The sequence below is a fragment of the Corythoichthys intestinalis genome, chromosome 5 (genome assembly GCF_030265065.1).
Source record: "Corythoichthys intestinalis isolate RoL2023-P3 chromosome 5, ASM3026506v1, whole genome shotgun sequence".
NCBI lineage: Eukaryota > Metazoa > Chordata > Actinopteri > Syngnathiformes > Syngnathidae > Corythoichthys > Corythoichthys intestinalis.
The window spans coordinates 50,014,300-50,039,453 of record NC_080399.1 but is presented as its reverse complement, the minus strand read 5'-3'; the positions used below and the strand labels follow the sequence as shown (position 1 = coordinate 50,039,453).

At 38.6% G+C, this 25,154-nt stretch overlaps 1 protein-coding gene across 2 annotated transcripts in view; it reads left to right on the top strand.

The window, feature by feature from the left end:
• edc4 (enhancer of mRNA decapping 4) overlaps window positions 1–25,154 on the top strand; it is a 52,620-nt gene that overhangs the window by 11,204 nt on the left and 16,262 nt on the right. The window contains exons 2-22 of one of the 2 annotated variants that reach the window (XM_057836031.1): window positions 1,382–1,544; window positions 3,551–3,662; window positions 5,184–5,283; window positions 5,418–5,604; window positions 6,523–6,670; window positions 7,529–7,633; window positions 8,572–8,684; window positions 8,763–8,846; window positions 8,952–9,047; window positions 10,948–11,047; window positions 11,308–11,488; window positions 12,696–12,762; window positions 17,158–17,246; window positions 18,474–18,655; window positions 19,066–19,148; window positions 20,772–20,889; window positions 20,974–21,269; window positions 23,141–23,365; window positions 24,046–24,150; window positions 24,306–24,380; window positions 24,461–24,497. In XM_057836031.1, coding sequence (XP_057692014.1) covers window positions 1,382–1,544; window positions 3,551–3,662; window positions 5,184–5,283; window positions 5,418–5,604; window positions 6,523–6,670; window positions 7,529–7,633; window positions 8,572–8,684; window positions 8,763–8,846; window positions 8,952–9,047; window positions 10,948–11,047; window positions 11,308–11,488; window positions 12,696–12,762; window positions 17,158–17,246; window positions 18,474–18,655; window positions 19,066–19,148; window positions 20,772–20,889; window positions 20,974–21,269; window positions 23,141–23,365; window positions 24,046–24,150; window positions 24,306–24,380; window positions 24,461–24,497 — 2,666 coding nt within the window. Of the gene's footprint in view, window positions 1–1,381; window positions 1,545–3,550; window positions 3,663–5,183; window positions 5,284–5,417; window positions 5,605–6,522; window positions 6,671–7,528; window positions 7,634–8,571; window positions 8,685–8,762; window positions 8,847–8,951; window positions 9,048–10,947; window positions 11,048–11,307; window positions 11,489–12,695; window positions 12,763–17,157; window positions 17,247–18,473; window positions 18,656–19,065; window positions 19,149–20,771; window positions 20,890–20,973; window positions 21,270–23,140; window positions 23,366–24,045; window positions 24,151–24,236; window positions 24,381–24,460; window positions 24,498–25,154 lie in introns of both variants that reach the window. The other variant, XM_057836030.1, reaches the window with a different exon arrangement.

The following is a 25,154-nucleotide window of genomic DNA, read 5'->3' as shown; positions in this document are numbered from 1 at the left end:
GCTTGTGCTGAGGCAATGTAGGCGACGTGAATCCTCCTTCTACTACTAGCTTTGTTGTTAGCATCGACATAACTACGGTTGTGGGGCGTGTTAAGTGGGAGGCGACTGGCATGTTGTTATGACGCATCACATAAGAGCCGACGTCACCACGTATATTAGGGTGTTGACTGTTGACCCCGGGGTTTTGCTTTCACACTGCATGACGATCAGAGCCGAGGTGATTTTAACGCGGGTCGCTTGGTGGGTTGATTGACACGGGTCGAGGCGGATCGCTGCACCTTTCCCACTGCCACCAAAAGCCGATTGTTAGTGGGTTAAAACAGGTTTTTTGACCAGTGGGAAAGGGGTATTAGAAGTTTTTCGGTTTTGCTTTTCAATTTTAGCGAAGGCGGTGGAGAAAAGCGGTAGTGTTTTGCCTTAAGGAAGACTGCGTTTCCCATGAGGACCAGCGCACACCCATACAGTGTCGTAAAATCATCAATCAATCAAAAATCAATCTCCCGGTCGCCTGTAGATGGATTAAAACAACATTTCTGTTTCCAGTGGCTGTGTTAAGGATGCATAGTAATAATCCAGTTGTGGCTAAACAATAGCATATGACCGTTAGCAACCGTGTGGCTGACACACCCACCCCACCCGAGCTCGTCAGTGTGTACGAATTCGGTTGGAGGGGGGGTGCGGGTCACGATAGCAAGCGAAAGCCGGGCCAATGTTTATTCTGTATGTCCTGGTAGCCTGCCTTTTTTACTTTCGCATCGACTACCGTCTTTCTAATGAGTGAGGAAAGGGGGAAGTGACGTATGCCATAAAGCAGTCAGCACATTTGTATTTTTTTTTTGTGTGTGTTGCAGGGTTCTGCCACCCTCCTCAAAGTTAATTAGTGCCGGTAAAAGTGATACAGACCCCTAAAGATATAAAAGAGGTGTCATTCAACTATTTGTCAGTCGACATATATCACAAATGTTACGAAAATATTTTATAAAGGTTGAAATTTTACCTAGTGTTGCTCAAAACAAAAGTAGAATCATGTTGGAGAGGAAACTAGTTAGCCATCTTGGCATGCTAATTAGCCACGTTATTTGCCTCGTTAACAAGCTTACGTTATAGTATTTTTTTACCACCGCTAGACACACTAAACACGCTGGAGTTAACGCTTGTGGGAAATGTTCATGACAGCTTTTACATACCTTTAATTTTGTATAAAGCGACGGGTGGTGTTCACATAAATGAACAAAATCATATTGGAGGTATTGTCTCGTAGCTACCCTCTGTAAACATGAGCATTAATAATAACAGTGCTCAATCAGCATATGTTGTGGACTTTTTTTTTTTTTTTCAATTAGAGTGAAACCACTTAGGTGAAATTAATTTCATTCCTCAGATGCAGAATCAGGTGATGGTCAAAGAGGATTGTCCTTTAATGGAGAGCTGAACGGATTATTGGGAGCAGCAGGTCTTCTTGGAAGTGGCGACTTGCCAACCATGTCGGACTCGACCAGACCTATCTCCGCAGTTAACAGCATTGCTCAAGATATCCAGATAATGTTTGTGTTTTTATTCACTTTTGCCATTTTCCCAATTTGTATCCAAGTGATTTCATTTCTTTTCATCCATACATTTTAGTGCTGTGCAATATTCTAATATGTATTGCCAAAACGATAGTAAACTTTGATACTAAAATCGGCATATTTCTCAGACTGTCACTCCCACCATTTATCATGCATAAACCATGTATGCTCACTACTCTACACGGAGGGGCAAATGCCTCTCATAAATGCTACAGAATAGCCTCTACATGGTTTATTGCAACAAATCAGGAATGTCTTGTATTGACATCCATGATGAATTCTGTTAAGTTCCAACACTGCTTATTCTTGTCAAACTTGTGAGATGCTGGTGCATAATCATAGGTGACAATGGATAACAGTATTCACCCTGCCGCTAACATCAGAGGACAACTGAATTCTGTCATTGTGTGCAAGTTTTCCCGGAACGTTAGCCTTATTGACAGGCGAATTTACCATAACAATTTTATTGATATATACTTTTTTCTCAATTGCTTTGGTACTTTTCTCAGATCGGAATTGAAATTCTGAAAACTACTAGTTCAATCCTCACAACATGTCACACAAGTAGCAAAAAAACATGGATTACCTGCAAAATCCAATTTTTTTGTGCAAAATACTTCGTCTATCGCTCAAGATTAAATTTCTGTGTCAATGAACATGTCAGAATGACAAGTCCTTGTTTAATTTTGTACAGACAAGACGGTGAAATGGCTTAGTCATGCTCTCAATTGAACAGTTACTCTGGTGGAAGGCTCTGATGCTGAAGATGGTGTACGCAAGTGTTGATGAAAATTGCAAGTTACACCTTTGTGTGTGGGAGATAATTACAAGAGCCTGGACAAGATTCAGTTTACACTTTTACTGTTTTTACCATTTTTTTCGACAGACCATGTCTCTGCGATTCAGAAAGCAAAAGACAGCACTGAGTGTCACAAAGAAAAAAAACAAATGCAAAATTAGAAATATGAACATCAAACAATCTGCACAACTAGACTTTGAGTGCTACATGTCGGGATGTTTTCCCTATTTTTTCTACACATCTTCCAATTCCTCCCTGTTGGCCACAAATTTTCATCCATGTCACAATGGATATTCTCTCTTGCTATACAGCGTGGAAAGAATCTTCTTGAATGCCTTATCCAGCCTGTGCAGGCATCTGCTCTGATGTCACTGCATACTGCAATTATGGCACCCAGAAGAGTCATCTGAGTGTGAGGCGGGCGATCGTACACTTGTCATCTCCATGTGGAGAAACATTCTTCTATGGGATTGAGGATTTGGGAGTATGGTGGGAGGAACTCCATTACCATTCTATTATGGGTTGCAAACCATTCCCTGGTTATGTTGGTGTGGTGGAAACCCAGATTGTCCCAAACCATCACAAATTTTGTCAGGTTAAAATGGATTATTACATTTTGACACATTCTGACAGCATGTTCATCCATTTTGTATGTAAAGGCTTGTGCAATGAAGTAATGACTCGATGTTGTGGGTGGTGAGACTATTCAGTAGATCATCCACGACCATCCATTTTTGGCCATCATGGCAGATGCAACTGATAATGTAGGAAACAGCAGAGAATTGTACAAAATCATTTGCATGAAATCACAAAAACGTCTACAACTTTCTCAAAGGAATGAGAAACTGCTTTTTTGATGAGCACAAGTGATGCGATGTGGTGAGGATTGAACAAGTAGTTTTAAGGAAAAAGTCTGATCTAAGAAATGTACCAAAGCAATTGAGAAAGACTAATACACTTTTGGTAGGTGAATAAAACAGTTTAATTTAATAGTGTTGATTTTTAAATCACTCACAGATAAAAATCCTCACATTTGAGGAGAAATATATACACGACTATGCCTCTTCTGTTTGTATTATAGTTTGATGTTGCAGCACTACTTGATTATAACAAAACCTTTCAATTTTTTGTTTTTTGAGTTCCAGTTGAAATATTTTCATTCCAATTACCTCTGCAATTTCAGCCGCCTTTCTGGTGATGATCAGTCTACCTGTATCCCTATCACCTCAAACAATGTGGAAATTGTGGCGAGTCAGGACTCGAGCATCAATAGCAAAGCTCGAGGTAGCAATATGGTAAGATTTTTAATTTTCTAAGACGGCATTGTTAGGAAGTTGTGACAAAGTACTATTGTACTAAAATTGTCAGTTAGCTTTATTATGTTTTTATTTTACAGCCTCATCACTCTACAGCGCAGTGTTTTTCCAGATTAAATAAAGCCTGTATGAAAGACACGTTAGCCACGCATCAACAGTAGTCATAATAGAAACCTACCCCTCCACAGGGCTAACGTTACGTTAGCAAGGTACACTAATGTTAATCTTATTTATCAGCGCTACGTTAACTTCCTTTTACCTGGTCTCGGGGATAGCTCCTCTGCATTGAAGACACGCTGTGGACCAACAGTGATTGACTTGCAGTGCATACATTAAACGGTGTTCGCCTTGGTGTCCAGCTTGAAATGCTCCCACAGTTTTGACATTTTGTGCTTTTTCTTGGTCCCTTTCTCTTTGCTTTCGTCGGCTTCTTCGTCGTTACCTCTATATTCATGCATGGTTGAAATCAAATATATCCGTCGCCTCTGTCTTCTTCCTGTACGCACGTGATGTCAGCATGTTGTGCAGTACTAAAAGTAGTTCGGGCAAAACGTAATGCTTATAGCTGGCAAAATTAAACGATTCCTCGAGGCGAAGAAACTTCGCCGATCAGTTTAAAATCGAGTTACTCAAATTATGCGATTAATCATTTCAGCTCAAATCTAGTTCGATTGTTTCGCATGCTTGGAGGAGGATTAAGCAAGGCAGATGGTTCACTATTGCCGTGTGTTCGATTGTATAGCTGCGTTGCCTGGGAAAAAACTAAATATTGTATTTTTTTAACAAATGGAAAAATAGAGTAGAAACAATATAATTTGCGTAGCATACAATCCACTTCACAACCACAGCTGTATGCTTCGCAGAAGAAATGGATCCCATTTTTCTTGAAAAAAAATATATATTTGTCGGGCTTCAAGTTACCTTGATATTGTCTTCAATGCACATTTTAAGTTTCTCTTAACACCCTCCGTTCTTCAAACGTTAAAGTTTTTCACCCGCTAACTGTTCGTCGCGTCTTCTCTAGACTCGATAAATTGGTACCTTGGTTGGCTCAGGCCGCTGGATATTTCTTTAAATGTAATGTGTATCCCCCTCCATTTCCAGTTTTTTTCTCTATATTCTATGAATTCACAGAGAAATTATTTGTAGTTTATGGGATATAAAATGTAAGTAAGCTGTGTTAAAATGTTGACAATTTCACACAGCTGCACCACAGACTGTGCAAATGGCTTTGATTCAAGTAATTTATAACTATTGGTAGATGGTACACCTCTACAAACCTGCTCTCAAGAACATAGTGTACATCTCAACTATAAAACGCAGTTAGTATTACTATTACCTTGTAGATTATCCTTTGCAACCCATCATATTTTTGGAGATTTAGATTAACGAGGCCTTTTCTTTATGTACCATTTGTTAATGGAAAAGAAAAAATTAAGCCGTTCAAGAGGCTTTTTGCGCGAAAATGCCACTTCTTTTAAGTACTGATTTTCATTTCAGGTGAAGATTCAGCCTGTTGCCAAATATGACTGGGAACACAAGTATCATTATGGCAGACTTATTGCTGTGTCAAATTCCTTTATGGCATATGCAATTAGAGGTAAGAGTGTAGGATTTCTCTTTATTCTTCTAAAATCACATAATTATCACAGATTTCTTCAAATGTTATAAATTCATTTAGATTTTTTATGCCTGTCTCATGTTGTAGTCTTTTCATTTCACTTCTTCCCTCAGGAGCCAACAGTCAGGCTATGATACGTGTCTTGAGCTTGGGCTCTGCAGAGCGTTCCTTACTGAAAGGCTTCACGGGTGCTGTCACTGATTTGGCTTTTGCTCACCTTGACTCGCCCCTCTTGGCTTGTGTAGATGAAGCTGGCAACCTGATGGTTTGGGAGCTCACATCCAACAGCAATACAATACTGTATCCTGACCAGAAGTTATGCTAAAGATGTCCTATCCTTTTCATATCCATGCCGTGTTTGGCAACTACTACTACTTATCCCAGTGTCTTCGTTGACCGATAGTGTAACTTCGTGGCCGCTGTGTGCTTTCTCTTGAGCGTTCTCTTTCTCGTTTTCCACCGGCAACGTGGGACACCTGCATATTGCCTGAGAACCACTCCGTGCTTTTCGCTGAAGTACTGTAGGCGATGGTCAGGCAGTCTCAGGTCTTGTAGTGTGACAACTAGTCAGTTCCAAGACGCACTGTGATATCATGAAACAATGTCGTGTAATCTGACAATGCGATTGTCGGGCATGACTAAAGATATCCTGTAGTCTGGCGAAGGCGTCAGTGGATCTTCTCTGTTTACTCCAGATTCCTCCAAATTCCTGTATACATGCATATTCTATTAACTGGCTGGCAAGCAGTTCAGGGTGGACCCAGCCTAGGCTCCAGCGTCACTGTGAACCTTGACATTACGGAAAATGAATATATATACAGCAGGGGGAGAAAGTGTAGTATGGACGGTGGCGCATCTAGCAGCTGTTGTTGTCGGGAAATGTCCTTCCAATTGTGTTCTTTTCTGCGGATTCCAGTCAGACAATGTGTTACATACATATAATATTTTTCAAATTCTCAAGCTATAGGTACCAATGAAGTTTATGTGAGCTATTTTATTTACTTTAACTTATTTGTTGCACCCCCCCCACGATTAATGATGAGGTTTATTTTTGTGCAGAATATGCACATTGTACTTGAGATTTTGGTTCAGTATTAGAAGCACTCCTTCTTGCACTGACAGTACTCCATCAAGTACTTGTGAGCATTAACTACACATCTGTGATATTATGTACACAACTTGTGGTTCCTCATGCTTTCCTTAATTTATACCCCCAAGAGATCAGATAGTTGTTCATATTCGAAGGCCACAGGACACGCCACTGAACTTACATCGGAGGCTCATCTGGTGCCCTTTTATTCCGGACGAAAATGAAGACAACCAAGATGACACCAGTCAGACTTTGGCACTTCTGCATGAAGACAGGGTATCTGTTTGATATAAAAATGTGACTGGATCCAAAGCAAATCCTATACATTCCTCACACAGGGGGACAGTTTCTTATAAAAGTTGATGTTGCTTTAGACTTTTATGCAGATTAATTAATCAAGCGCCAAATTCGCAAAATTGCAATAAGCAACCTTGTTGACTCATTTCTGCCATTTTTTTGTTGGTGCAAAGTAGTTACTACATGAGACACCACAATTGCAGCTCTGGCTTGTGAAAGTCAGAAATATTCTTGAGTCAATTCTGTGAGTTTTGTGCTTAAATGGTTATAACAAAACGTGTAACTATAATTATAACTAATTCCAAATGTTTAGTTTATTTGTAGCACATATTTTCTTCACATCTTACCTACTATGCTGTTACTGCTTTTGCACGGTTATAATTCCATGAGTCATATCCTTTGTAAAGACGCAAGGGTTAAATAACAATTTTTATAAAAAAAAAAAAAAAAAACACATTGTAAAGTGCACTATTTTTTGTGTGTTTTTGATTCATCACCCTAAAGTCAATTATATACTGCTGTCAGACCTAACTCAACAAAAATTGTTTTCCTCAATCTATTAGCAAACTATCTTAAAGTAAAACTAACATATTTTAAAAATCTAAGGGCTCCATAACTACACCAATAATAGCTTTCAAAAGGTAATTTGTGCCTGACAGACCACAAGCAACTGGATTTGTGCATTGTTTAATATGCTGATCAATGAATTTGCCATTTATAACATCAACAGTATATAGCCTTATGCAAAGACTGCATTTCACCATCATGATGTGTCAAGGTGTACTTTTTAAGTTTTATCATGTACTAAACTCCTAATTGCAATTTTGTCCGCTTTAGGCTGAAGTGTGGGACCTTGAAGTCTTGAGGGCCAGCAATTCTAGTTGGCCTATCAATGCCACAGATTTGAAAGAAGGCCTCATCACAGTGAAGGGATATACCCAGGTAGGACTTCATAGGCAGTATGTAAAATTAAAAATGATTATAAGGCAAGTTAAAACACCTATTATGCCTCACTCTGGGCAGTAGACAGGGTAGACCCTTAACTACCTGGGAACAATTAATCGTACCTTTCAGCCATGAAATATTGACTTATATGTATTTCATTTAACTGCAAGTTAAACCTAATACTTATTATGGAAAATATTTTAACATTCACCGGAAAATAATTGCTCATAGCGACAGATTTAATAAAATGGCTAAAAAAACTAACAAAATAAAATCTTTATACACAGTGATCCCTTGTTTTTCATGGTTAATAGCTCAACTCCCCCTGCGATAATCGAAATCGAAGTAGAGGTGTAGCTTTTTTGAGGGCGCATCCAATATATTCAGATTGAGCATTAGAAAGAGATACATGATATAAGACACAATTTTTCCCTTTTGGCATCGGCCTTTGAAAGGTAGTTCTCTGGCATCTTCAAAGTAGGTCCCTTTTCACTCATTGTTAACTTTAACAAGCTGCAGAAAGAAAAAGCTTCAGGAGGGAGAGTGAGAGGCTGTACGTGATCGGATGGGACATCGCTATAAAATCCTGCATTTATTATTATTTTTTTTTAATTGAAAAGAAATCCGCGATGGACTGAGGGCGCGATGTTTCAAGCGTGAAGTAGCGAGGGATCACTGTAAATCTAAGTATCAGCTAAGGGTGTAGTCTGCCTTTTGTTTAATGCCATTTGAGTTCGTGCATCATTGATTTTTGAGATGATTCTGAGGTAAGGATCTTTGTCTCATGAGAGCACTTTTTAAAACAATTTTTGAGTCCTAAACGTTAAGCAGCTGAAACTGGTCTCGCAATATATTTCTAAAGTTCATTGCACAGAACTGCTTTCCATTTTTTAAGTAGATGGCATACAATAAAACATATTTTACTGTCTTACCAGCGTGTCAGTGAAGGTGCCCTATCTCCAGATGGAACAGTTTTAGCCACAGCCAGTCATGATGGCTACATTAAATTCTGGCAGATATATATAGAAGGGGGGCAAGACAAGCCAAGGTATGTTGATTTTTTTATGTACATTCTGATACTTTTATAAAAAAGCAGAATTCCTAATTTTTAGTTTCCTGTAATTAGATGTCTACATGAATTGCGTCCTCATGGTGGGCGTCCCCTTTCTTGCCTTCTGTTCTGTGACAACCACAAACGACAGGACCCCGAGTGAGTGGACATAAGTCTAAATTGCTATGACCAAAATGCACGATTTCTACTAAGTAATTAATTGCTGTTTCACTTATTGTGTCATTTCTCTGTTTTTATAATTAGTGTTCCATTCTGGCGGTTTCTTATAACTGGAGCAGATCAGAACCAAGAATTAAAGATGTGGTGTACTGTTTCCTGGAGCTGTTTGCAGACCATCAGGTATTTGCTTTCCTACGTCTTGTTGTTGCACCCCAGGTTTTATGTAGCAAAGTTAATTTGATGAAAATGATAAGCTATCACTAGTCAAAAAATGAAGATATTCAGATATTGGCAATATTACTATGAAGTTTCAAGCTCAGATCTCAGCACTTGATAGTTGAAGAAAAAAAATCTAAAATATATTGATTATTCTATAAAAATACTATACTTTGAGCCTACAGGCTCAGCCTGAGAAATAAATTCAACTGCAGAAGTTTTTCATGAGTGTACCCTGTTAACTAAACCTACCTCTCTATAAAACACTTTCATGGCTGAGCACTGTAAACCAAGGCAACCATGCCAGCACAAAGACGCCATGCCTTAGCTAGGTTTTTTTTGAAAAATATAAAATGTTCCTGCACAAACAGTAAGTTTATGTTGACATATTTAATTGTGTTAGCTATTGTATGCACTGTAGCCACAGCTCATTTAGCTTGTGTGAGCAAGTTAGCAGAGCACTAAACATTCCAAAAGTAGCACCATCATCATTATTTGTTCTCACGATGTTTGGTTGAGTACTCAGGATGCAACGATACAGTTAAGTCATGGTTCGGTATGATTTTCGATACGAGGGACACGATTTTTTATCCGATTCGGTTTTCGAAAATACACGTGTTTTGTTCGTTTTTTTTTTTTTTTTTTTTTTTTCATTTTTATAAACATGCATTTTAGTGCATAATATTTATGTGCTTACGTCTTACTGATCTGAAGAAATTTTGTATAAAAGTGCTGAGAACAATCTTTACTGTTTTTAAAGTGAGGCGGAGCACACTGTTGATTGCTACAGCTCTCTTAGCAGCTAGGTTTACCACATGAGCAAAATATATTTGTGGTCCAAGTCCATCTGTGTCACGTACTAAATTAACATTATTTGCAGCATTATCTATTGTCAATGGTATGGATTGATTTGGCCTGCTTAACTTCCATTTATTCACGGCGTTTTTTAATTCATCAATGTAGTGTATGGGCTACGTGTCCTGACTCGACCCGAATTTCGGGCAGGGTCGGGCCTAAAATGTCAATTATTACGTTCGGGTCGGGCGGGACTTCTCTCTCGCCAACTTTTTTGTAATATATATTTGCATATGTAAGCTATGTAAACTAAAACGATGTTTTGTAGTGCGAAGATATAAATGTTTATTGAATATGCATATACAGTCTTATTTAACTGGGAGGATTGGAAGAAAAAGCAAAAGACAGGCTTTGTTTTTCCAAGTAGTGCTCTGTCCAGGTCTGACTGATTCCGGCCTACAAATAAAACATAACATTTCATGTTTTTTCGGGCTCAGGCCTGCCATTCAAGTTAATTGATCGGGCCGGGTCTGGCTTTAATACCTGCGGGCCCGGGTCGGGTCGGGCTGGAAAGCTTTTGTCTGTCTTTGCTAGCAATGATCCTTGTGTGCCATTAACAAATGCAGCTCCCGCCCAGTTTAGGGGAGAAGGTGGGGGGGTGAGGCTGCTAGCACGGAGGAGCGTTTTCTTTCTTTTTTTTCAAGGCAAGGTGGACAGCTTGGCCTTTGTGCAGGACAAAAGTTCGGAAAATTCATTTTGGGAGCTTTTCATTTGGATCGAATGTTTTTGCGTATTGAATCGAAGAGGGCGTATCGAATGGTTCAGTATAAAACCGAGTATTGTTGCATCCTTATTGAGTGCAAATCTCACCCAAATTTATACCACCTACTGAGTGAATATACTATTAATACCGCAGACCCCTACTAACGCGCACTCCCTGAATGTCTGCTCTTAAACAGTCTGCATTAGTTGAAAGCAAAACAATCATCATTTATAGAAATTGTGGCTTTTGTTGTATGAACACCCAAATCGTTTCAAAAATGGTTTAATAGTTATTGCTGTTTTGTAGGTTTTCTCCAGATCCAGTGAACATGGCAGTTCTGCCAAGTTTGAAGGCAAGTTTGGACTTGTCTGCGGAATATCTCATCCTCTCAGATGTACAGAGGAAGGTCAGTACAATATTGTCAGCTCTTATACTTTTAATATGTTGAGTGTGATTTAATTTTTTTTTTTTTTTTTAAACTAAACCTCCTTGCGAGTGTGAAGCCCCTTGAGGGCGTTTCTTTATTTCAGCTGTGTATTGTTAATATTTTGAAAAACTTTTTTTTTTAATCGAACAGTTTATTGAACTTCAATAAAAATTTGTCACTTTCTAGCATTGCCTACTTTTTCCTTCTTTTAATGTTAATTTGTTGTGGCGCGTTGACAGGTACTTTATGTGATGGAGCTGACACAAGATATAGTAAAAGGCAAGGCAGCTTTCACTGCGGTGTCAGAGTTTCTACTCACCCATCCCGTGCTTAGCTTTGGAGTTCAAGATGTTGCACACAGCCGTTTGCGACACACTGAAGTGCTTCCTCCAGAGGAGGAGAGTGAGAGCGCAACAACAGGTAGGTCCATGGAAGCCTTAATGATCGATAAAAAATGCCAACTTAAGGGCCCATTTTGATCTGGAGCAGTTTTACAGTCCCTGACATAAGTCTTGTTGCTTATCCATTTTGTAGAAACAATTGCTATTAACCTGACTTTTAATTATTCAATTGGTTTCATGGGCAGATCTCTCGCACACCCCCATACTGGATGTAACCCCAGACCATGATTTTGCCACCACCAAACTTCACTGTTTTCTAAGTGAATCTCGGATCCATGCGGGCTCCAGTAGGTCTCCTGCAATATTTGTGGTGACTGTGGTGTAATTCAATGGAAGATTCATCTAAAAAATCCACCTTTTGCCACTTTTCCAGCGTCTAGCCTTTTGACAGGCTGTGGGCCTTGGCAAATGCCACACGTTTTTTTAATTGTCTGCACCCTGAGAGATCTGCAGGGTGGAAGGCAACATAAATAGTCTGAAATATCCACAAATCTTAGCTGCCTCTTACTTTCCTGACAGTAAAACGGGTCAATTTCTGCAGCAGGATGGTGCTCCATCACATACTTCCTCTACCTCAAAGTTCCCCAAGGCAAAGAAGATCAAGATCCTCCAGGACTGGCCAGCCCAGTCACCAGACATGAACATCATTAAGCATGTCTGGGGTAGGGTTTAAAGAGGAAGCATGGAAGACGAAACCCAAGAATGTTGATGAACTCTGGGAGGCATGCAAGACTGCTTTCTTTTGATGTTCCTGATGACTTCATCAATAAATTGTATGAATCCTTGCCAAACCGCATGGATGCAGTCCTTCAAGCCCATGGAAGTCATACAAAATATTAAATCAGGATCTCACAGCACCACTACTTAATTCGCTTATGTTATGTAACATATTTTTGTATTTGAAGTACATTTTTTGTTCAATTTTCACACTACTTTCTATAGGCAACAAAACTTTTGTCTTGCCAGAATTTGACCTTTATGTCTTCATTAAATGATAAATCTTTTTTCTGTGAAACAAATACATTTTTGTATATTCAACATCATTTTAGCTTTCATATGAGCCATTTCTGAAACCAATTGAATAATTAAAAGTCAGGTTATTAGCAATTATTTCTACCAAATGGATAAGCGACAAGAGTTTTGTCAGGGACTCTAAAATCAGCTATTTGCACACTGGCCTAATTTCATCATTGATATTTTTCCCGTGCGTGTGCAACTTTTTGCAGAGGGCATTCAAGGACCCACAGAGTCCAAATCGGGCATCCAGATTAAACTCTACTGTGTTCATACCAAGTGAGTTCCAGTATACTATACAGTGGTTAGCCAGCTAAATAGCAATAAATTAGTCAATAAACACCTCTATGAAGCTGCTGTCATTACTTAGCCGTTGGCCTCTCGCTCTGTCATATCACCAAATTTAGGGATTTTATCTATCAAATGTGAACGACCCCGGTCTCACCACTTTTGGCACCAGATAATGATAATGTACTGTTGATAAAGTGCTATAGGAGTGCACTCACTTTACCATTTGTGACCCAGCACAGCAAAACGAGTATCGGTGACTAATCAACCATTTTGCTGTACCGTAATGTGCCATCAATGACAAATTGGGACTTAAAGTTGAGTTGGCGTGCAACTAGGATTTCCAAAATGAGAAAACAGATAATGACTTCAACAACAACCCTTCACTTGTCCTTAACAACCAGCATGTTAGTAAAGCCGATAAAACCACCAAATTTGACACAGAAAATCAAGATATAACTAAGAATTAGGGATGTCCAGGATCCGATCACGTGATCGGAAATCGGATCGGGGTTTTAAATTTTTATTTATTTATTTTCCTTGAGGGCTAAAAAGTTTAAAAAAAAAATAAAATCCAGAAATATGTTATTGCCAAAAGAAACAAAATTAGGTTTTCTACTCCGCAACACTCCCAGAAAAAGTGGAAGAGGAAGAACTGTAAAAAGCTCTTGGAATCAGTGGAATCATTTTGACATCATAATCATTGACCATACTTGTTAAAGAATGGCACGAGGAACATTCTAATGAAGTTGAGCATCTCGTATGGCCGGCACAATCCCCAGACCTAAACATTAATGGAGCATTTATGGTCAGTTTTAGATTCATTTAAGACGTCGATTTCCACCGCCATCTCTAAAAGAGTGAGAAGGTATTCTAACTGAAGAATGGCTCAAAATTCCTTTGGAAACAATTCACAAGATGTATGAATCAATACCTCGGAGAATTGAGGCTGTAATTGCTGCAAAAGGCAGACCTACACTATGTTAAATTAGTTTATGTTGATTTTTTTAAGGTGTTTCCATTATTTTGTCCAACACCTGTAAATGTGTATATAATATATGGCAACTGGACAAAAAAAAAAAAAAAAAATTTTTTTTTTCAGTATCCGATCGAGACTCTGTATAGGCAGATTCTCAAACTACTAAGAACTATTACTGTACATGTCAGCCCATGAAATGACTTCACTGTACTGTATTCGGACTATAAGGCACACTTAAAATTCATTATTTTGTTCATAAATTGACAGTGCTCCAAATTAAAAAAGAATATAGATGGAACAACTCTCAGAAAATGTAAATACGTTGGTTTGCCTCAGGGACTGGCTAGAGGATGAGCAGAGAAGAGGGCCGCATTTACGTGTACACTACACACACTTTGCACACATTATGAATAATACTTTTTTTGTTACTGTTCTAAGGCTCTGTTGTGTGATTGTTTTTGCAGAGAAAAAGAAAATGTCTTCAACAGAAAGAATGTTAATGTTAATGCCATCTTGTGAATTTATCGTTATAATCAACAAATACAGTACTTATGTACAGTATGTTGAATGTCTTGTGTCTTATCTTTCCATTCCAAAAATAATTTACAGAAAAGTATGGCATATTTTAGAGATGGTTTGAATTGCGATTAATTATTTTTTAAACTGTGATTAACTCAATTAAAAAATTTTAATCGTTTGACAGCCCTAAATGTGCTGTGGTCATATAGTTAATGAGAAACTTGAAACTGTTCAGTGTTGCAACTGTTCAATTTTGAACATCAGATATTTGTTTAAAGAAAAAAGTCTGAGCCAATGTTATTTATTTTTATTTTGTTTTCCAAAATATCTACATTTCAAAATATTGTATTTTTTATTTTTGAGCAGAATTCTAGCTTTGTATAGGCTAATGTTCCTATTTTTGAAAGCACAAAAGTGTGTAATAAACAACTAGCACATTTATATTTTACATTTTGTTTTATTACTGTACCGAAAATTAACCGAACCGTGAACTCACAACCGAGGTATGTACCGAACCGATATTTTTGTGTACCGTTACACCCCTAGTAGATACCCTTTTTACGCCCACCTACAAATACCTGCGTGCTGTGGAAGTTAAAAGAGTAGGCAATCCAGCAATAAATTAATTCTTTGCACATTTTTCAGCACGTAACTTTAAACATATTGCATATATTTAGAAATAATGTGTTTTACAAGACTTTAAACCGTGCAATTTTTCTATTTTTTGCCGCGAGTATCTGAACAAGTCTTTGTGGAAAAGTGACAGTGGGATTTCAGACCTTAGACGCAATATCATACATTGCATTGTGTGCAAGAAAGAGTAATTGGAGGCTAGAGTAGTGGGCCAAAGTAGACCAATCAGGCCATTACCTTCAAACATGGCTGAGTTTGTAATTTATTCAATTAAACATAAGTTGCAAATCATTGTATTGTTTTTATGTCAAACAAAACATCCCAACTTCATTGCAATTGACATTGTGTAGCCAAATAAACATATTATTCCTAACTATAAATATATGCAGTTTTAAGGTTTTCCTATTAAAAGATTGTTACATGATGCTATACACTGTTGAACTTTAGCCATTGCAGATTTCAGTGTTTCCCCTAGGATTTTTTGAAGCTGTGGTGGTGGGCTGCATCGGAGTCGGACAGCCTCACCATGTCGTGCCACAGCGAATTTTTTTCCCTTCATTTTTCCCCCAAGAAGAACCATAACAAAGATATATTTGAAATATTTCATTAGCCAGGCTAATGTTGTACCTCTCAGCTACAGTACATGTATGTAAAATGCGTAGCTGATTACAGCTACGTTACCCGATGTACTAATGCGACTTTTTTTCTCGTGGCAATAGTACGACTTACATCTCGTAGTGACTCAGGGTTGGCAACCCAAACTGTTGAAAGAGCCATATTTGACCCCCAAAAAAACACACAAAAACTGATACAGTATGTCTGGAGCCACAAAAAATTAAAAGCCTTTTACAAGCCTTATAATTATCGATACTAGCTATATTAGCCTACTATAGAAATACGTAATTAGCCTTCATGATTAAATGTTTGTTTTCCCTGCAGTGGATCCTATAGAGAATGACGCACCACGTGACTACTCTGTTGTACTATGCCACCACAAGTTTAACTTCATTACAATATTAATGAATTGAAAGAATGTTTGTGTCATGTTTGTCCTCCTAGAAATCCTATTAAAACAAAAAAATATATTTCCCTCCCCCATCTTTTTCCATTTAAAAAAAAAAAAAAAGCTCCGAAGCATCGCTAAAGAGCCGCATGCGGCCCGAGAGCCGCGGGTTGCAGACCACCGTCGTAGTCCTCCTTTTTCCTTTTATTTGACCCTCATAAGTACTACATTACCACAACAATAACAGTCCTTCTGTCAACTGACCCATTTAGAGCACTGGGGGAATTCTAATAGCCGTGTAAAGAGTTTTACTTGATTCGGTGAGAAGGTGAATAGTTTTTTCCCCGTTGTTCGTAAACTAAATTTCCACACAAAGGCACGTCGAGGTACCATTAACTTAGCAAGGAGAGGTATGAGAGTCATTTTTCGAGTGTCCCAGAGCTCGCGAAATTTGGGTGGGGGGGGCGCATTTATCAAAGTTTCGTCAGCCGTAATTGTCTGAAGTTGGCGCGCCGGTGTTGTGCCGAAAAATAGCCACTCCACGTGAAATGTCCCCCCTGACGGGAGCGCCCACACGTCACTCGTACAAACAGCCTTTTCTTACCAATCGATGGACACAGAAACGACGTTCTTGTACCGTGAATATGTATTATTTTACTCTGCTTGAACTGATAAATCGTTTACTGTGACCACCGCTCTGAAAATAGAGCGAGGCTTTATTTTGGGCCCCGCCTCTACGCGCAAGTTCAATCAAAGTTTGCTTTACGTCCAAGACGGCCGTCCACCGCTCACTTTCGCCGAAAAGTCCGATCCAAATTATTGTAATGCCCCGGATATGGGCTAGAAGGAGAGAAGTCTGTATTTGCTTACCCACTTTATTGTGGTAACAATAATAAAGAAAAACAATAACAAAATAACAGCGGGCTGCTACAACATGCGACCGCTATCTCTCGCTATCTCGCTCGTTCTCCCATTCTTCCTACTCGTTCCCCTTGCGTCTCTTAAGGGGGGGCCTGCATAGTTACGAACATTAGGCTACAATACACAATGAATAGGTGTCCGCTGAACTCCTCCCACTCGGCTGCCGCTAGTTTGAAGCGGCCTTATAAATTTTTTTTTTTAATTTAAATAAATAAATAAAATACATCTCATTTGCCAGGCGTGGCGGCTTTCATTTTAGTGTGGCGGTGCGCCACAATCTGTTGAATATAGGGGAATCCCTGGATTTACATGAATATTTTGTGATTTTTAGGAGTCTGCAGGATGTTCAGATCTGGTTCCAGCCCAATTCAAGCTCCAACTCTACAAGCCTGCCCCATGCTGATCCTCCAGATTGTTTTGGTTGGATTATTTGTTTGTTCATTTGTTTGTTTTTAAAGTTCAACAGTTCTTTGCTAAGCGGCCACTTTCTTTTAAAGTGACAATGCAATGAATTCCACCCCCCTCCCAAGGTTTCATGGATAAGATTAGACTAGAGTTGTCCGATAATGACTTTAACCAATGACCGATATCCCAGTATTGTCCAACTCCAAAAATCTGATACTGATACCAATATATGTGGTCGTGAACTTAACATATTATGGCTAATTGTATTGTGATGCCCTACTGGATGCTTTACTAATGATGAATGTAACAACGTCATGGTTTTCCAAATAAACACTCTGTGAAAAATAAGAGAACAGCTACAACTGAAGTTAAGGGAAGATGTCCCTATATTGCACCACTATATTTATTGTTGAGATCAAAATAGTTTTAACATCAGTTTTTTTCAAGGGAAATAGTGCAAAGTGCTAATAATTCAAAACTTATTCTGTCCTTTGTGTTGGTACACAAATCGCCAGATAGCGAACAAATCAGGCTCCAAAGGGAAGTCAGAAGCTGGAGTAAATTTGAAAAGGCTTTACTTTGGTCATCTTTCTCTTGAAAGAGCGCTGATACTTTTTTGTAAAACTGAAAAATGCAAAACATTGTGTCAATAATATGAAATAGTCGCAAAATAAAGTATAGGCCACGTGTCAATTTGAATAGCAACTGGGAGTACAGCTTGCAAGCAATGAAATAATGTAACCACATTCGCTCGTGAATGTAAAAAGGAAGGATATAACGTACAGTACAAGCGATTCTTGTATAAGTCACAAACAATGTGGTGAGATGGCAAGAACTGCTATGGTACAATGGCTGCAGATGTGAGCTCGTCCATTTATTTCTCTATTTGCAATGGACTAGTGTCTACATATGATTACGTCATAAAGTGCAGGAACTTATCAAAACTAATTACATGCAAGCGCCAGCAGGGGGTGACAAAACACCAGAAACGTAGGTGATAATTGGACATGACAGCACTGCCATATATGCATATTGGTCCAAAACCAACAATGAAAAAATTATGTTGATAACTTGATATTATACCGTATTATTTTTAAATGCTTTTATCGGCTACACGATAATATCGGACAACTCTAGATTAGACCAAACTGAGGTCTTATGTAGCAATCTCCCTGAAATATCAGGTCAAAAACTGTAAATGTGACTTTTAATTTTTACTCTATTGGGTGATGTATCCAACAGGTTTTTCAGACCATCTGACAGACCAAAGTTCTGACAAGGACTCAGAGAGTGGGTCCCAAACTGACCTAAGGAACATGCCTTCACTTCCTGCTCCTGCCGACTTCCTGTCAAACACAACCAATGGCAATGGTGAAATGCCAAAACTGATGACTCCCGATGCCTTCATGACACCAAGCACTTCGGTACAAACCTTAAAAAATTATGTTCGTTTTCTGTTGGGATGCAACTACGCATCCTTCTCCATTTTGGTTTCATTTAACGATAGGACATCTTCCCAATCCTATTCTGGATCATCCAAATGCTCTCAAGCAAACTATGTTTGTATAAAAATAAAAGCACAGAATTAGAAATAAGATTTTATGCCTATGAAAAAACATCCTTCTGGCCGGATTGAACACCCTGGTGGGCCGGTACTTTTTGTTTATGCAGTTGTCTTCTAACTTTTACAGTTTGCAGTAGAAGCACAAAATATTTTAGATTTGACTAATGTTTAAACAATTTTAAAATGCTCTTAATTTGACACTATCCATAAAAATTGAGACATTGACATTCTGCACAAACATGTTTTATTTTACATATGTACACTCTTCAGGTGCCTGCATCTCCGGGCAGTAGCGCCAGCAGTTTGACAATTATAACTGCAATCAGCAGCAACTCAACTGACTCAACCAATAGGTGAGTTTTTCTGCACAATTGAGATCATAATGAACACTAATGGGTAATATTTTGGAACTTTAAAGCATTTACCTACTTCTAATTTTTGTATTATTGAATATTAACCATTTGAAATATTGACATGTTGTTTGATTGTAAATGTAGAATGACAAAGTAGAGCAGGGCGGTAAACCGAAAATTTACCGTTACCGAAATTCTTCACGATGACCGACGTAATTTTGACCATGTCGGTAAATTCGGTAATTTAATAAAAGAAGAAAATATAGTCTTTTCATCCCGCTTTGACTGTGTTGTTCGGCTATGTTCATTCCCCTTTAAGAAAGCAGACAGTGTGCTTACGTTTGGAGTCACATGGTTTTCAGGAAGCCAATCAAACAGAAGCCCGGTAGGCTAACGCTAGCAGCTAACGCTAGCGGCTAATGCTACAAGTAAACGGGATGAAGTCGGGCTTAAGTTAGCTTCGCCAAACTTTCACCCGACATTAAGCAGACTCTTGACGGGTTCCAGATAGGGATGGAAAAACCGAGGCTTTCTGAAACAATGAACCACTTTTAAAACAATTGCCCAATATTGAATCACTGTTTGACACACTGCAAGAGCCCCATCTACTGGATAAACAGTGCACGTTTCTTTTTAAAAGTAAAGTTGACAAATTGCCTCAGCATTACATATCTTCAATAGAATTAAGTGGATGTCGTCTATTTCAACCAGGAGATCGTGTCGTCATTAAGTGTGATTTTCACAATTAAAGTTGACCTCTTTAAGCCTGTGTCATTGCTTTTGCCTGTGAAGATGTGTTCAAAGCAGTATTTGTAATACACGACAGTGCTAGTCTTGTAAGTGGCTCGTCCTAGATGACGGGGAGTACCTATGTATTGTTTATTTTTTGTAAAAATTACAGTACAGTAAGCACAGGGCTTGGGAACAGGAATATTATTTATTGCATACTGTAAGGATTTCCAAAATCATAAGATGTAAATAATTGAGCCGAATAAAAGAAAGGAAAGGTTTGTGAAACATTTTATTTTTTAATTAAGTATAATTTCTGGGGGGCGGGCGGATGTGTCGTATTTGTATCTATTCTAAATATCTAAATGTATGCCACTATCTAGTGTATAACAATGCGGAATGAATTTAATGAAATTCAAGTGATTAAATTTTTCAAGTCATACAAGCTGTTATAAATGTTCACACAAGAATTCTTATTGTTTACAAGATTTTTTTTTAATACTTAATGTTTAGACTGCATGTGCAATTGTTAAATTGAAAGCTGGTAAATAAATTTAACGAGAAACTTAATTTGTATTCCATGCATTGATTCAAATTTTCAAGTTATATAACAGTTTGCTTGGGCGAATTTATCATCATTTATCGTTATCGAGGTAAATCTGCTCAATTTATCGTGATACGTACTTAAGGCCATATCGCCCAGCCCTATGACAAAGTTGACTTATCATTGTACTATAATACCAGCATCACGAGTTGAGCCTCTTACATAATCTCAATATCAACAATTTTTTTTCTCGATGTACGGTTGAGATAGGAACACTATTTTAACACGCCTTTGACCTGCTTACATGGGTTTAAATACATAGGCTCTTTGGTATGTTCTTGTTTTCACAGAACTTCTGATGACATTAGTCAGAGTCCCAACCGGGCAGATAACAGTTTGTCTCTTGCAACTTCTACTAGCAGTCCAAGACCTGCGTCCGCTGTCCTGCCAGGGTTGGAGGCTATCCAGGTATAACCTGATGCACCTACTGCCAGCTACTCTTCACTTGAGTTGTTTCAATATCATCAATATTAATCACTATTCCCTCTCTAGGCACTGTCATCCCAAAGCACTCCGAATGTGCTTGACAGCGCTCAGGTTCTTGATGCTGCGCTCATGCCACCCCTTACCTCCCCAACCAGGGCCCGCTCTCCCGACGTTATCTCCTCAGCCTCCACAGTCATGCCGCAGGATATTCCAGAGATTGCATCTCAGACCCTGCAGGTTCAGCGCGGGCTTATGTCCACTTTGGACTCCTTACCACTGTCCGCTCTTCAGACTGATAGTATGGCCTCTGCTGCCTCTGCACTTCACTTGCTCACTTCACCACGATCAGTCAGCAGCAACAGGTACTGTAATGAACAAGTAAAATGTATGCAATTCTTGAAAATAGATCCTAGTTCAGAAGTTTAAAAAAATTACTAGAAAAGAATTATCACATTTAAAGTGTGTAAAGTGGGCGGCACAGTGGCTGAGTGGTTAGCACATCTGCCTCACAGTTCTGAGATCAAGGGTTCTGTGTGGATGTTGCATGTTCTCCCCCGTGCCTGCATGGGTTTCCTCCGGGAACTCCGGTTTCTTCCCACATCCCAAAAACATGCATGGTAGGCTGATTAAACACTCTAAATTTTCCGTAGGTATGAGTGTGTGCGTGAATGGTTGTATGTCTCATTGTGCCCTGCGACTGGCTGGCAACCAGTTCAGGGTGTACCCTGCCGTCTGCCCGTAGTTAGCTGAGATAGGCTCCAGCACCTCCGCGGCCCTCGTGAGGAAAAAGCAGCATGAAAAATGAATGAATGAATGAAAGTGTTCTTTGTTTGAGAATGCAATATGACACCATAGCAATGTACAATTGATCCACTGAGACCTAAAGTGGGCAAATTTATTTTTGGTCATTTTTAAGTCAAGTGCAAATTTTAAATATTGTCTTTTAATACTTGTCTAAATAGGGCCTGTGTTTACTCCAATTTCAAAGATTATCACAACTAGACATGTGCTGATAACAAATATTAAGATATACCGTAGTATGAAAACGTCACGGTTTCAAAAACCGCAAAATTTTTCCGTCATACCGTCCCTAAGTTATTAGCTATTTTTTTACATCCCAAAAATGCATAGAAAAATCCCTTGCTTGCAGCTGCAAGGCTCAACCCTCCCCCACCGGTTGTCGTTCTTTCAGTGAGTCTGCTCTGCTACACGATAGCTGGAGGAGAAACTCCTGAACTTTTTTCCTCATCGAAGAAAATGGAATCGCTGGTATTGGAGTACTTCCTGCTACAGAAAGTTAGACTAGCATGGCTAAGAGGAGGAGGGCCAACCTACAGTACATGTAAAACCTTTTTTGTGAGGGTGGCTGCCGAGGAGGCAAAACCTCCAATATGAGTTCGCATTTATACAAATTTAAAGGTTAGTTAACACTGTCCTGAATGTTTCCCGCCAGCTATGAGAGTTGACTCCGGCGTGGTTAGTGTGTCTAGCGGTGGTAAAACATAGTGTTTTTTCTCTCTGGCAACTGTCTGTGTTAAGAGAGTGTGTGTATGAAGTAAACATGTGGGTTTAGGGTCACTTAAAGCACTGCATTTATTTTAATATTTATTTAGAATATTGTATGTGTTTTTTTTTCCCTTTTTCTTTTATTTTTAATTGAACATTATACTTATGTTCCAATTTGCTAATGTTTGGAAAAATAAAAATAATGTTCAATGTAATTTTTTTTTTTTTAAACCCAGATATCTTAAAGTAATACATTTTATAGCTGCATTTGCAATACTGTGATCCTGTCAAACTGTGATATTTTGGCTTAAGGTTATCATACCGTCAGAGTATCATACTGGCACATTCCTAGTCACAACCCATTAAACCAGGGTTTATTGCATGGACATTACAGGAAAAAAAGACTAAACATTTCAGTGCTTTAGGAAGGGTATCATTGTGTATCTATGTGCTTTTTAAATAAATGGAGGTTTCTTATCATTCATGGATACTCATTGATATGATGGATGTTTGGAATTGTTGCACAGTTTTGTGAAAATCCAATAAACCTACCCACCCAAAATAAGTAATCTTTGCCATCTAAATCTCCTACATTGTGCTAAATTGTGCAAAATGACAAGAGTTCAGTCATCCCACGCAAGGTCACATTGGCTCCATCGCAAGAGCATCAAATGGCCATTATGTTTCTTTGACATTATGTACATCTGATTTTTTTTTTTTTTAACAGCCTGTTGCCCATGGAGCTTGGATGTGTAGATGGACCTGTTGGAGAATCTCTTGAGTTGAAGCCCAGACTTGGCCAAACACCATCTCTCCTGGAGAACGCTTTATCACAGGAAACCCCTGGGTTATCAGGAGGTTCTACAGAGAACAGCATTAGCCACACATCTTGGCCAGCTGCTCCCGACATCACCAGGGAAACCAGGAATAGAGACAATAGTCTTGGAGACTGGTAATACATTCTCAGAGATACAGTAATGTTCAAATATATTAGCTGACCAGTTTTGGTGTTGACTGTTTTTGTTAAGCAGAGGTAATATGACATGTTGAAAATTAACTAAGCACAGATTAATTATCACAACGTGCAAAACAATGACAGACTTGGGTGGAGTAAGTAGCAATGTGTTGTATTGTGATGTGATTACATTAATATGTTAATGGTATAGGATTCTGTGAAGTGTGTTTTTGTACACAAAATCTGTCAGTAACAAGTTACTTTGGACTTTCAATAGCAAAGCCAAACAATATATAGGATCAAGAACATGATTACGGGGTCTTATTACAACCTTTTGTGCCTTTTTCTAGTTGCTATTCAAAAGATAATCCTTTATTGATCCCATGTCGAAGGGAAAATCTTGTTGGAGCAGTATAAAATATTGAGGAAAAAAAACGATATAAAAGTATATAAAAATATAAAATAAAATCAAAATAAAATAAAATATTAAAAAACTAAATAAAACTATCCCACAAGAGTTTCTGGTAAAATAGGCGCTCTGACAAAGTAGCTATTCAAATCCTGCAGTGTCTGTGTGCACAAAAGAGAACCAGAAGTCTGTGAGAGATTGTGACTGTCATTGTCCCATTCATCCTATTAGTGTGTATTTTAATGCCTGATACACCTTTTTGTCATAGCTCACGAGGTGATGATTCAAATGACAGACTCATTACTTCACCCTATGCATGCCGGTCCTATCACCGCTCACAGAATGACAGTCAGGACCCAGTGGCTGAGCAGAGGTAATACGAGTGCACTTGTTGATTCAAGTACAGAGAGATATTTTTCTTTTATTTTCCTCAAAATACATCTCATTATTTTTATTAAGTGACACTGAAGTTGAGGTGGCTGGTTCAGCGTCATCTTCCGCAAATTGTGGCCCTTGCTCCTCTCACAGGCTGACAGTTAAAGAATGGAAGACCTCTCCTAGAGGCTCGCCAAAGCCTAAAAGGAAGAATAAGAAAGATGAGAGGTCGGTGAATCTTCATGTCTATGTAGAAATTGTGAACTGACAGAATTAGCAACCGATGTTCCCTCTCTGTTTCTCAATAGTGACCATCCTCTATTGAGACAATTGGACTCTGGCCAGGTATATAAAATACTCAAAGATCAGATATTATTAATCCTTGGCATCCTTATTTAAAAATGGAAGCATTTAGATTTCATTTACCTATTTTTCAGACTATAAGTCGCACTTGAGTATAAGTCGCGCCACCCTTAAAATGCCCAACTAAGAGGGGAAAAAAACATATATAAGTTGCACCGGAGTATAAGTTGTGTTTTTGGGAGAAATTTTTTACTTGATAAAATCCAACACATAAAACAGATATGTCGTCTTGAAAGGCAATGTAATGTAAAAATACAATAGGGAACAACATGTTGAATAAGTGTATATAGTATGATAATGTTACATGATGCATGAACAACCAAATGCGAATATACTGTCCTCACCAGGACGCTACGGCTCGGTCCTGGTTATACAGCGAGCTAAACTCCCAAATGACGATGCTTGACGTCCGTATAATTTGCTGACTTAATTTTGGCCATCGTTATGACACCATCATTTGAAGAGTGAAACTAAAAATAGAACTAATACTAATCAATTTCGTCCTCGATACCAAACAGGTTCTATTACAGAAATGACACAAACGATTAGCATGAGTTCGCTAGCATTAGCACATCGATCAAACAACCACACAACTGGCTAAGTGTCCGATCGCAGGTGGAAAACACAACAACAGCAGAA